Source organism: Nestor notabilis, unplaced genomic scaffold (assembly GCF_000696875.1).
Source record: "Nestor notabilis isolate BGI_N333 unplaced genomic scaffold, ASM69687v1 scaffold31503, whole genome shotgun sequence".
In the NCBI taxonomy this organism is placed as follows: domain Eukaryota; kingdom Metazoa; phylum Chordata; class Aves; order Psittaciformes; family Psittacidae; genus Nestor; species Nestor notabilis.
The window spans coordinates 28,401-41,880 of NW_009921090.1; the positions used below are offsets into that span (position 1 = coordinate 28,401).

Below are 13,480 nucleotides of genomic sequence, written 5' to 3' on the forward strand. Positions count from 1 at the left end.
GAATGGGTGTGCTCACAGGTCTGGGTCTGTACTGGGGAAAAGAGGGGCTTTGTAGTCACAGCTTTTCCAGTAATTCTTAATTTTAGCCTCTGTAGCACTGTCCTTTATTTCAGTCTGTGTTTCTGTCAGATTTATGAACAACCCTTCTCACAAAATCCCATGGTCACAGATGTCCCTGGGGATGACAATCTTTTGAAGACTCTGGTCCAGTTAGAAAAGTCCTGGTTGTTTCCATGGCTTCTGGCCTTTTATACTTCCTCCTTGATTTGCCAGTGCTGAGGGCTTAGACTTTCTATATATATACATATATATATATATATGTCATCTTTTTGGTGGAACTTCAAAGTCATGTTTGTCCTCTCATGTCCTCCATTCAGAAGCTACTCTCTTCTGCCTTCCTTCCCAGGTAACTTTATATTGCTGCATATACAATGCTTCAGTCATCCAAAGGCTGTATTTTTAGAAAGCTCTGCTTGGCTCCTAACTGGGAACGTGTAACTGTGAAGTTCACCACTGCTTGGCCAGCCTTTCCCTGCTCTCCCTGCACCCCAACCTTCCCTCTTGTTAAGCAAAATACTGGGTCAGTTGGTAACCCCAACACTACTGTTGGAAAAAAACATCAAAAAACTTAGCTTTGGAGAGCCTGTCTCAAAACATGTTGAGAAAGCAAGTCAATAGCTGTTTGTTAGATTTTCTGGTCAGTTTGCTCACAGAATTCAACAAAAGTCCTTCTCATACAGCTTTCTTCTTTCACACCCTTGAAGACACAAAGAGAAACCCATGTCAATGTTTGTCCCGAGGCAATGCAGCCATTAGGTGGAAAGCCCTTGAGCATCAGGCATCACCCCTGGCCTTGCTTATCAGGTGACTGCTGGGGTCTTTCGGAGGTTTAATTCTGCACAGCCTTCACATGGCAAAGACACCCAGTGGGGTCACCCTCTCTGGTGGAAGGGGAAAGCAGAGCAAGCACTGCTATGAGTGGAAATGGGAAGGGATAAATAATTCATTTCCAGAAACATGGACAACTGTTCCCATCCCTTGGCTACCTGCTGAAGGGATTTCCATTTTGAAAAAACAGTGGTGATGCAGGGACTCTCTTTAGGGATGAGTGAAATAGTGACAAGTCCCCTGACTGGGAAAAAGAGATGTTTAATGCTACCACTTCCCCCGAGCAGCATCATTCTTCCAGCACCTTTCTCCTCTTCTCCTTCAGCAGTACCTGAATTGTAGGCAAATCCTTGCTCTGTTTTGCTAGTAGAAATTGTGCAAACATAAGGACACTTTCTTTTCTCCGTCTCCAGCTTGAGGTGGTGGGGAAAAAATGAGTAAATGTTTACAGCTGCTCCAGCCAAAGCAGAATGAAAACCCAAAGGTGATCTTCTCTCCTGCTCTCTTTGTACCAAGAATGCAAACAGAGAGAGGTTTTCAACTCTGTGGAAAGTCTCCAATTATTCCTAATGTCTTAATTATTTTTTTTTAGAGCAAGAAAAACCCTATTTTAAGGCATCGCTAGAGGTATGAATTTGACAGGCTTTTATCCAAATGAATGTTTAAATTTTGAAAGGAAAAGAAATAATCCAGCATGACTGACAAAGTCCTTTTAAAACACATAATAGGCTGAACTTTACGTGTGTCTGTAGGTGTTAGTCTACAAAGCTATCTTTACGTGCAATGTAGCAAATGAACTGTGTAAGGCAAGGGCTGTAGCTATATGCATCCTTGCTGAGTAGTACTATCGGATTGTAAAACTTGACGAACTTATTCCCTTAAAGCTCCATGTCCTCAGGAAAGAGGCTGGTGTATTCTTGTTCTTCAAATACCTGACGAGTTTGCTTTAGACTAACTATTGCCATTTATACTCTACGTTGCAAGGAACAGAGCTTGGTCTTTAAAAAACCCACTAAATACAGGCAGTTGATCCCTAAAGAAGTGAGGGGCTCAGGCTCAGAGAGATGCTACAGGGGGAGCTGGTAGAGGTGAAGGAAGTGCAGGTCTGGCTCTCCCTGGAGCTAATCATCCTTCTTCCACTGAGGAAACATTTGCCTGCTCTTTCCCTTCAAAGGTCAGGAGAAGGATGGGGATCATGTAGTCATCCCCATCCCACCCTGCTGGTAGGGAGAAGTGATGGGATTTTGATGGCCCTCAGGGCAGGAGTGAAGAGTGCAGCAGCAGTGGGGGCTACTTTACAGTGCAGGCAGCATCCTTCAGCTCCAGCTGGAGACCTGTGGGAAAAGGGACACTTCCTCTCATTGCTCCAGAAAAGCAAAACTGTAAAATGCCTCAAGTAAAACTATTACAGAAACAAATGTTTTCTTTGCTCCAATGAGAAAATCAGCTTGTGGCTGCCACCCCTTCTCTTCTGGTGGTCTGTGCACCGATGGGTAACTCCACCATTTTATTCTCTGTATTCAGCCACCAAACAGCCACCTCTAACCTCTCCTTTTTTTAGGAGGTCTTGCCTCCATGAGAGATGCGTGGACCACAGCTTTAAGGGCTGACAGCTCATCACCACACATGATAGAGATAACTGAGGCAAAAGGGTCTGGGTACCTCAATGTCCATCCCTTGAACAGGAAGGACCTCCAGCAGTCTCAGTGCCATCTGCAGCCACACTGCTCTTCCTTCAAGTGTCCCAGTGGTGGAGACCCTATCCATTTCCATGCTATTCCTACTGCAGCCCATCTAGCCCACTGCCACATAAGCTCATGTGCAGAACAGCTTATCCCCATCCACTAATTGCTTTTTCTTTAAATTGTTTTAAGATCTTTATCAGGCGTCCTTCCCTAGCTTTCCATTTGTCTTTTCTTCTCTCTTAACTTTTTCTGGACCTCTGGGTCATCCTCACCCTTCCTCTAGGGTCTCTTGTCAGTTGTTCAAGTCTTCCTTCAGGAGCAGTGCTAAAAACCCACCAACACCCCCTGGCTGAGGCCATCCTCGTGCAGAGGAGAGCAGATGAGGCTGGCCATTTTTTCTAATCCGTAAGGAAGAAACTGTGCACACCTCCCCCAACCCCTGCAATGGCCTTACCATGAGTAGCTGTTTTCATTTAATTTTCCTTTCCTTGAAATTCATGCTTGTTTGTTTTTCATTTCAGGATGGCTACCAAGCTCCTTTCAGCACTGAATTAGAGAAACAGGATACAGTAGCAGCTAGACTCACCTATTAATCAAATTAATGCTCCTTGGTGAACCAATTCAGAATACCATGGTGCTGGCTCTTGTGATTTCATAACATCTCATGACATTCAATATTTCTGTTTAAAATCTACTTTCCAAATTCATGTGATAATGGGAGAAGCTGAGGTTTCACTTAGGAAGAATTAGCAATAAAGCATCTAGAGCACCTGGCTGTAGAGAGTAATTGGCAAACGGGACCCAAGTGCATCCTAAAGTCTCGGAAAACCAGAGGGCAGATAAAAAGCACCTGCAAACAACTGTTGTTGGCTGAGCTTGCTGGAAGGACACTTGCACAAAATATTCTTGTCTGGCTGCTCCTGTGGACAGGAGCTGTTGAGTGCTGATCTTCAGTTCTCCAAAGTGTGCGATGTTTTCTGGGTGGCCCTTTGTGGGAAGCTGGGAGTGGTGCAAAGTGGGGTAAGAAATTATTACCCACAAAAGCCATAGAGTGGAAAATCCAGGCCTCCAACCCTGCCAGGGACAGCTGTAGTGAAAGTGCCCCTGCTAGAAGGCTTTGGGGTGCTCTGTGTGTTACCAGATGCTTTGACTTCACATATCTGTGTGGATTTTCCCAGCAAAACACAACATGCTTTCTTCCCTTTGGACATGCAGCGGTAGGGAGGTACCAGGAGGTGTCAAAATAGCCCAGACTTAACAGGCATAGACATCCTGCAGTGTTTGGGAGCACAAAGTCACTTCAGAGCTTCTGTCTCGGTGCCATTTCCCCCGTGCATCAGCCATGTTGGAGTAAGAGGGTGGCTGAATGCTGACAAGCGTGCAGAGTGAACAGGCACCCAACGCGTTGCTCATGCAAGGGAACAAGTTTTTACCAATTTTCCATTTTCCATGATGTGAACCTGTTTCAGCCAATGCTGCCAGGGTGCTCTCTCTTTGGTGGGAGAAGTGTGTGAAAAATACAATTTAATGCCAACATTGGCTGCCGTTCCTTCCTGAGGGGTTATGTGGGGCAGGGGGCAGCAGTACAAGCACCATGGACATATGCAAAGAACTGGCTGAAGATGAGACATAGGGAGGCAGTGAACCATGCTGGGTGAAACTGGGACTGTCATTTGCCATGGGATGCCCATGTGCAGCCCACATCCCCTGAGAAATGATGCTCTTAAAATGTGCTGCTAGACAAAACTTGGCAGAAAACAGTTTACAAACCTCTTGCCATGACAACTTTAAAAATATGTGGGATGTGGGGCAGTAAGAGAAACACCCAATAAACAGCTGGATATAAAGGCAGCTGCAAGCTATCCACAAATAAAGGAAGTGCTGAGGCTGACTATGAGACTGGTGGAAGACTTCTCTGGCCACCCTTGTCCTGCTGCAGAAATGGTGTGAGTTGTTCCCAGGAACCAGTTTGCAAAGGCTCACACAAAAGCCACCGTCAGAAATAACTCGAACGTAGAGAGAAAAAAATTGCTCGAGAGTTCTTTTGGGAAGGATTAGGTTTTAAATAATTGCCATTTATAAATTAATTTCACATCCTTTTGGAGCCTGGCCTACTAGCATTTCAAGGCCTGACTGGAGCTGGCAGAGAGGGTGGGCACTGATTCCAGGACCTGACTGCCAAGAAAAAGGAAAATATTAAGAGAAATAATTGGCAATGAAGAAATAAAAGGCCAGGGAAATATAGGGAAATGAGATTTAGTTTAGGAAAATTATTATTCTCTGAGCCATGGACTGATTTTATGGCTGGCATGTGTCACAAACTTATATGAGCCTGGCCTTTGTAATCAATGTCTGAAGAGAAACTGGTGGTGAACACAGCTCCCAACACTTTAACAATTTTTAAATCCATGATTCTGTTATTTTTAATCTTTTTTTTTTTTTTTAAATTCATATCAAAGTCTATTGAAAGCAGTGGGGAGACTCCTCTCAGCTTCAAAAATTTTGAATCAAGCCACGTACAAATAGACGACACATGCCTCAAGACTTCCGCTGCAGTCTTGCCAACTGAGTCCAAGCAGCATAGTAAGACCATGACTCCTCTGTTTCTTACACCCAACATTTTAGGATCAGACATTCTTGGGGCACAGCTGAAACCTGTGTGACACCTCTCAGTCCTTCTGCCCAATGCTGGATTAGACCTGAGAGATCTGGGCTTGCTCCTGCCATCTTCCAAAGTGCTGAGCACTTGCATCCTCTCTGCATTTCTCTAGGCTGGTTTGGTAGCAGAGAGATGCTCTACTGCCAAGGAGACATTTTGTACAGAACCGTACAGTAAATGAATGGCTTATTTCCAAAAGGAAAATGTGCATGGTGGAAAAGAAAATGCCCAAGACACATGGGAGAGCTGTGAAACCAGAGAGGAGCCCTGTTGCAAGGGCTGCTCCACCTTTCAGTGCAAGTCAAGCCATTGCTAAACCAGAGAGCACTGAATCAGAGGCCAGCCTGAGTCATGGAGCAGCTGCAAAGACATCTCTACAGACACATGGCTTGCAAGTCACCTCTGCTGGGGCATGAGCGGAAAAGGCCACTTCTTCATCTTAGTGTTTTCTGGGCATTTTGTAGTGTGCATTTTTAGTTAACAACTGCATGAAGAAGGCTGCCCTCTGGCACTGAAAAGGTGCTGTCAGCTCACAGCCCAGGGTGGGCAATCCACATCACTGACATTAGTGAGAGTGGTGGTGAAGCAGGAGTTCCTCCAGCCCCACACAAGGCAGCCAGCAGCTGGCACCATGGGGAACTCTTTGGAGAGGAAGGGAGCCAGGGCTAGCACCCAGATAACAGGTAAAATCACAGACCAAGATTGGAGATGCAGACAGATTCAAGAAAAACTGTTGAAAACAGATTGTTAAGACAGCCTTATGGATCTCTGCAAAGGACATGTTTTTCTTACTGGAAGAGAGCCATGATGTAGAAATAGATTGGTATCAAGAAAGAGGACTGCAGCCATAGCTTAGGCTGTATATTTAAACATTTTTGCTGTCGGACCATCTGGGCCTGGAGCTAAATTTACCTACAAATTATTTTCAATGTTTCTACTTCTTGAGAGGTGAAAGGTGCACTTGATACTTATGCCAGAAGGAAAGGCAAAATAAATGTCCTGGGTCAGATTTTCTCGGCATCAGAACTGCATGTGGTTTTGGATGCCTACTGTGTCTGCAACACCTGCCTTGAATCCCAGGCTGGGTGCTCTGCGTGCAGAGAGCCCCTCCACAGCCACCACAAAATCTTGACTAAAAACATACAACAATTAGCAAAGCTAATCCACACACATCTTTTTTCTGCTTTTATGCTGTTACCAATTTCTTTTTCGAACCATAGCCAGAGTGTTTCCATAATGAAAATATGTAGGATCCAGAAAGTCTTTCTGACTCAGCTCAGTCACATTTGCTCGGTGAATTCTGCGCACCTGGATCCCAGCAGAAAGCCTCAAACCCAGGTGAGGTTTAGCAGTCCCCTAAATATCCGGGAAGGTTTGGTGTGATCCTCTGACATCCCACAAAGAGACCATGGGACAGGGACTGACAGATGCTGGGTGAGAAAGTTGTGGTTTGCAACTCTGCAACTTTTGTAACCTTCCCCTACAAAATAAGGCACCTGCGCCTAGCCCTGGGTTGGCCACTGCTATGAAAAAAGAGTCCATCACTCCAAATTTTAGGTGCCTGAGTCACTCCTTCAGGGACTGCCTTACTGATCCCTCCTTTGAAAGGCAAATGGATGAGGTTGGCTGCATCTCTTGCTGGCCAGGACTCAGAGCTCTCCAGCTCTTGGGGGGTGGCCCAGCACCTACAGTGGAGTACTGAGTGTTCAGCAAATCTCACTGGGCTCAGGATAAACTCACCTTTCATCCCTTGCCTGTGTTATTTCTCCTCTTAAGGAGAAATAATTTTCCTGTTTGAATGGGTTTGAGAAAATGGTTCCTCCAGTTTTCTTTAAGGAGAAAAATGTGAAGTATCTGCTTTACAATCACATCCCAGAGTTGTTTCTGGGTCGGTTTTTTTTCCTAATCTTAAACCAGAAACGTTTATTAGTCTCCAATTACTGAAATTACTGCCCATCAACATGGGAAAGACTAAAAGTAATTATATTTGCAGATTAGAGAAATTAAGTTTCAAGAGACATGGGACCTTTCAGCTTTTTAATGCTGCTGGTTGCATCTTTCTGTTCTGTGTGCCACAAAAGTAATAAAATTTAAATATTTTATAAAAGTGATTTGTGATGGGTGATGGTATAGAATTGATCTGGTGCTTCAGTTTATCTATGATTTTTAGGGCATTAAAAATCCCCACAAGGAAAGTCTTAAATGCTTCCATCCATCCTATATTATGTATATATCATCTCAATCAGAAAGACTTTCTTAGTAATAAAGCTCCTCTATCTAGTTAGTTGTGAGCATGCTGCCTTCAGAAGGTTTCTTTTTAATGAATGGCATGGAAAATTCTTCCAAGGCCAAAATATGTGAATGAGATTTATTAATCCTGCAGTCTCTGTCACTCACGATAATGCTAGTAATCCATAAGCCTTATATCATGTTTAACATCGCATGTAACAAATGCATCTCTGGGAGATGAACAGTAAATCCCATGTGCACTCTGCTTCCTTCTCCTCTGCCTTCATGATGAAGAACCAGATTTGGTGTAGCTCTTTCCTGCTACGATGGTTCCTTCTTGCTTCCCGCACTGGCAGGGGGCTGACACTGCCTCAGTCCGTCCCAGGGGACTCCTCCAAAGTGTCAGTATTTGTCACTGTATTTGCAGTCAGGATAGCGGTAGGCAAAACGGGAATCGCAAGACCGCAGAGGTTTCAGGAGCTCTGCCAGCTTTGCAACCGCCCCATTGACACCCTGGTCATCGGTGAGGCCGTCGGCACAGTGCTGCAGGAAGCTGTCTATCTTCTCCTGCACGGGTTGAAGGAATTTCCCCTTCAGGAGCTTAGGCAAAAGCTCTCGACACACCATGACGAGGCTGTGCTTCTCTCCGATGGAGTTACAGGACACAAATGCAGACTGGCAGTCCACAGTCAAACAGCTAAATATATCTTTATATTCTTGTTGGCCGTCAATCAGCTGGCTCCCTATTAGAGAAAATTAAAGCAGCTGTTAGAAACACAGTAGCAAAATCACATGTCTGTACCTCTGTATTGACATGGGGTTTGTTACTATCTGAAGGATACAGCTATCTTTCACCATGAAGTACTCTGAGCTGTAGCTCTATGTGGGCCAATTTCCTCACTCCTGAATGACAGAGCTCTGCAGAACCGCCTGACAGAAGATTTGGAGTCTGTCAAGTCAAACTGATGCAGAAAAAATGAGAACTGAAGTACTAACCTAAAAAGTGGAGCTCCTACAAAAATTACCACAGATAGCCAAACCCATAATTTTTCCATGTTACCCAAAATCATTAAATTGCAACAGCAGCTCATCTAGCTGGAGTCAAGTTAACAGTAATAGCTGCTGGGATGAGAAAAAAAAACCCAGTGGAAGATTCTCTGACAGCTGCTTCTGAATATTTGAGATCTGCTCAGCTGAATGTGTGAGCTGAGCAAAAGCCTTCTGAAAATTTGAACATTCAGTATGAATTATTGGAGGAACAGTCTTTCACTAGCTCTACTTTAAGGAGTAGACAAATGTAACCTGTGAAAAGTGAATAGCGACCCTTGATTTTATATAAAAATGACAGAGGAGGGATTTTGTTGTTATAATAATAATTACTATTATTTGTAGTTAATGTGATAAACACACCTAAAAAGAGTCTTCTGGGCTTGTTCAGCCTGGAGAAGAGAAGGCTCCACAGAGACCTTATAACAGTCTTCCAATACCTAAAAAGGGGCCTGCAAGAAATCTGGAGAGGGACTTTTTACAAGGGCATGTAGCGATAGGACAACGGGGTACAGCTTTCAGATGAAAGCGTAACATTTAGATTAGATATTAGGAAAAAATTCTTCACTGTGAGGGTGGTGAGGCACTGGCACAGGGTGCCCAGAGAAGCTGTGGCTGCCTCATCCCTGGCAGTGTTCAAGGCCAGGTTGGACGGGGCTTTGAGCAACCTGGTCTAGTGGAAGGTGTCCCTGCCCATGGCAGGGGGATTGGAACTAGGTGATCTTTAAGCTCCTTTCCAACCTGAACCATTCTATGATTTGACTCAATACTTAAATGAAGTTATGAAATTTCTACTTGCAAATACTGACATCTGTGTGGCAAAAGTTTTAGAAGAGGTGATTTAGAAGGACTTCAAATGAGAGCCTTGAGTGCTATGCATGCTGAATGCTGATGCCAGTGCAGAGGTGGTGGGGCAGGACGAAAGGGCCCATGGTTGGTCACCAAACCACTGACTGCACAAATAAATTGCCTGTCACCTTCCTGACTCAGAGCCAGGATGGCAGGAGCTGCTGATGCTTTTGCTGTCAGAAAAATCTCCCCGTGAACTTTTCATTATTTAATTTAGCAAGTGATGCTTGGCTGATTAAAAAACAGCAATCAGCAGCACAGCCAGGCGTAGCAGGTGAAAGATTTGTTTCCCCTGCCTCGCTAAGCCCTCCCTCGACAGACGGAGCCTGCTGAGTACCTTCCTCCTTGTCGATGATCCCCAGCGTGCTGGCATCCCGGATGAACAGATGCCCATTGCTGAACACGCCGAAGGTGCCAGCATCCACGTGGGTGAAGTAGAAGAAATAGTTGAGGTCGTTAGTGCCCATGGAGCGGAGGACAGCAAGGAGTTGGAGGGCCAGGTCAGCAGCAACCTCGGGGGCTGCACCATAGAAGTCACGCAGGGGTCGGGTGCTGGCACTGACCACCAGCCGCCCGCAGGATCCCAAGTACCGCGGGAAAGGCCATCCCTCCACGTCGGGGAAGATCTGCCAGGAAGAGCAAGAACATGGGGATTTCCCCTCTGGAAATCCCATGGACCCACATCCCTCCCAGATGACTTTCAAGTGCCCTTCAAGCAGCAGTGCCAATGTCATAGTTGCTTTCTAAATCAGCCCACAACCCTTGCTCACCTCAACCTGCCACAGCAGCCCAAGAATGCACTGCACCATCCTGGAGTAGCTATGCTGCTTTTTTTGCTCCTTTTTTGCCCCCTTCTTTCCCCCAGGAAGAAGAACCTGATATTTCAAGAATTATTTCATGAGGGAGACTAACCAAAAGTCCAAGATAGTAATAGATTTCAAATTAATGAAAATTTTAGCCATGGAAGAGCTAATTTTAGGTGTCTTTATGGAGCCTTTGATGGGTTCCTCGTGAGCACTGCATCACTGAAGTCACAGTTTGGAGGTGAGATGGGGCTAAAGCAGTTTTTGCTAATCTGTAAGAACTGCCTGTCTGTTTTGTAAGAGACTTTGCAGTCTTGGAGACAGAAGTGCTGGGTGTTTGCTATGGTGGGGACACCCGGGCTGGGCTTCCTGTGTTGTTGCAGCTTGTGCTAGCAGGTAGAAAACCAAACTGCATGACTATTGAGCCATGCCAACACAAAGCTTTCTGCCTTCAACTTGTCTGTCTCCCCAGCTTCCCAGAACCATTCCCCCTACCTAGGACTGGGCAGAGCCATGTACACTGCTTTGGGAAGCAGTGGCCTTGGGCAGAAGATAGATGCTACTGCTGCCTCTTTTTTTTGAGGAATCTTAAAAGGTTGCAAGAAACAGCAATGAGGGCTAAAGGTGGGGTGGTGGTGAGCAAAAGTGAGCATACTCTCTTGGAGACACATGTAAGGAAAGAAAGGAGCCACATGCCAGGCATGCCAGCAGTGGATCAGGCAAGGGGCGTGAGGCCTCCAAGCTATCTACCTTAAAACTCAGAGCTCAGTTGTATTTGGGATTCCACCAAACACCTCTGCAAAGCTGTGCTTTGCCATGGAGCTAGTTACCAGCAACATTCAAATGGAAAAAACAGCACTGGCACATGGAGCCTGGAAAATCAGTGCTTCCCAAGTCTATGTTCAACCTCAATGCTGCATCTTGGTCCTCCCACACTAAAGCACGCTCTTTCTCTTTTGTAAACAGGCTGTGATTTTAAATAATACATTAGCAATGCAAACACAACACTTTGAAGTGTCAGGGACATGTAAAACCCTGGCTTTCACAATGCACTAGTGCAACAACCCGTCTGAGTTCTGATTTATTTAAGGGGCTGGGCATTCATATCTCTCCACAACTTCACTGGGCGACGCAAGGAGCACCACAGGAGTCTGCCTGGCTTCAGCCATCCAACCCCATAGAAGAAACATGCTTTATGAAGGCTAGGGAGCTTGCCGAAGGCTAGGGAGCTTGCCAAAGGCCAGGGCTGGAACTCTTCTGGGGCCTGATGCATATCTCATGCAATGGTTCGCTTGCAATGGGTTGCAGGTGACATTTCAAGACATTCCAGGTGGTACATACCTGTAACAAGATGGGGTGTGAATTCACTGACAGGGTGTACAACAGGCGCAGCTTGTCCCGGTCAGTGAGGTGGTCCATGTAGATGCTGCCAGCATCTGGCACCTCAGCATAGCGCCGCACTATCCTGTCCAGGAGACGCTGGGATGGGCAGCGCAGCATTGGGCTAGAGAGGCCCTGGTGAGAGGCAAAAACATGACAAAAAGATGTTTATTTTCCAACATCTTTTGAACCATTTTCCAACACCTGAGATGTCACAATATGACACCCCCTGGCTCATGCTGGGGGTATGAGCACTTCTGTGCTCTGCCCACTGCACTTCTACCCAGCCTTGGCATCCCAGCTTGCTGGTGGAGGCCTCCACCAGTGATTAAGCCAGTGAGTCACTTCCCTCATTAAATAGTGTCTTTGTATCTCTTCAGTATTTGCTTAACCTGTGAGCAGCTTTCTTGGAAATACTATTTGCTAAGGTCAGTAAACATGCTTTAAAAGAGTAAATAAACACCGTATGTGGGTACAAGCACAGGATATATTCTCTCTCTGATAAACTCGTGCATTAACTTATTAAAATCAAATGTGAATAGCCTATGCATATATAACTGCCAGCAACAAATAAAGAGTTGTTGGGTGAATGGAGTCAACCATCACTCTATTCCACCTTTCAGATTTGGAAGTTTGGCTTCTAAATCGCACAAGCAAACTAAAGCTGGAGTAAATCGCATAGAGATTTGTATCTTCATAGTCAAAAAAGACTTTTTTTTGAGGTCAGTCTTCCTTAATAGCCAAGGAGAGTAAACATAAGGAAAGTTGTCCGTAATGGCACAGAAACGCTGCCCTGCCATGTCTCTGCTGGGGAAGGGAATCAGGTTTTTGCTGAGCTTTTTTCTTCCAAATGATCCCAGTAGCCAAATTTACTCTTTCTGGTTTTCTTTATAATTTGATGGCTGGGAGATGTGCTTCAGAGGAAAGGGCATTGGAGCTCACAATGCTCCCTGCCATTCTTCATGCTGAGAGAAGAGATTTGACTCAGGATCTCCCCAAGTCATTTGGAAACTCTGAGGTAGGTCTCTCTCAGCCCTTCCTGTGCGAGCTGTTCATTTGGCATAAGACACTTAATTATCCAGCCATGACAAAGAAATGAAGAACCAAGGAAAGGAGGAGCATGCTGTTCTCCCTGTTGGAGGTGGAAAGGGGGCACTGGACGTCCCATGTCCCCTCTGCCTCCCTGCTGGCCTTGGTGAGGCCCCAACTGCTCCCTCCTTGGCCATCAGTTGCACGAAACAAGCTCTGAATGCCAACAGCTGGTCAAAACTACTTGGGAAACTCAAACCCAACTGGAGCGTTGTTTTGCAACAACTGGAGAACCATTATTCCCTCCCCCCCCCCAACATAAGAAAATAAAACATTTGCAAAAATAATTCTCCTCAGTTCTATTTACAAGTCTTCCTACACTCCTCTCCTTTCATGTAGGCTGATCAAGGAAATATTTTTTCAGTAATGGTCTAAAACCACGGAAGGAGCAGGAGGAAGGGATGGTTATGGATTTCTGTCTCACAGCACTTGCAGGCACATTGTGGCTGACTCTGTCGCTTTCCTTCGGAGGAGAAGTGAGAAAAAATGAGCAGAAAAGAACTGTGTTAAATAATATAAAAACGGTGGAAAAAGTCTCTTGCAGCTCAGTGTGTATGCAAATATTTGCAGCCAAAGTTAGAAAGCTCTGCTGCCTCCAGGAGCTTGCAATGCAAAAGCTGAAATCCTTAAGAGTATACAGTAGGAACAGAAATCATGGTGACAAAGAATGCATGAAAGCTGTAATTAGGATTTTTTCCAAGGTCAGAGCTCATCCTCTTAACACAGATGTGGGCATGTGTTGCACATGGTGATCACAGCTGCTCATTTCCTAAGGAACTGTTTCAGGCATATCAAAGGTGGTGTGAGAGCAGAGGAGTAGGGTTGGATGCTGCCACATTAATATCATGTAT

General features: G+C 45.3%; 1 protein-coding gene across 1 annotated transcript; it reads right to left on the reverse strand.

Annotated features, from left to right (window-relative positions):
- Window positions 1-7,863: 7,863 nt before the first annotated feature.
- Window positions 7,864-11,675, reverse strand: LOC104402987 (chromosome unknown open reading frame, human CXorf36; the record flags this gene model as incomplete). Its single annotated transcript, XM_010010998.1, has 3 exons — window positions 7,864-8,204; window positions 9,695-9,983; window positions 11,502-11,675. Coding segments are annotated over 3 exons (804 nt in total), but the record flags the coding sequence as incomplete, so codon positions are not given.
- Between the last annotated feature and the right edge of the window lie 1,805 nt (window positions 11,676-13,480).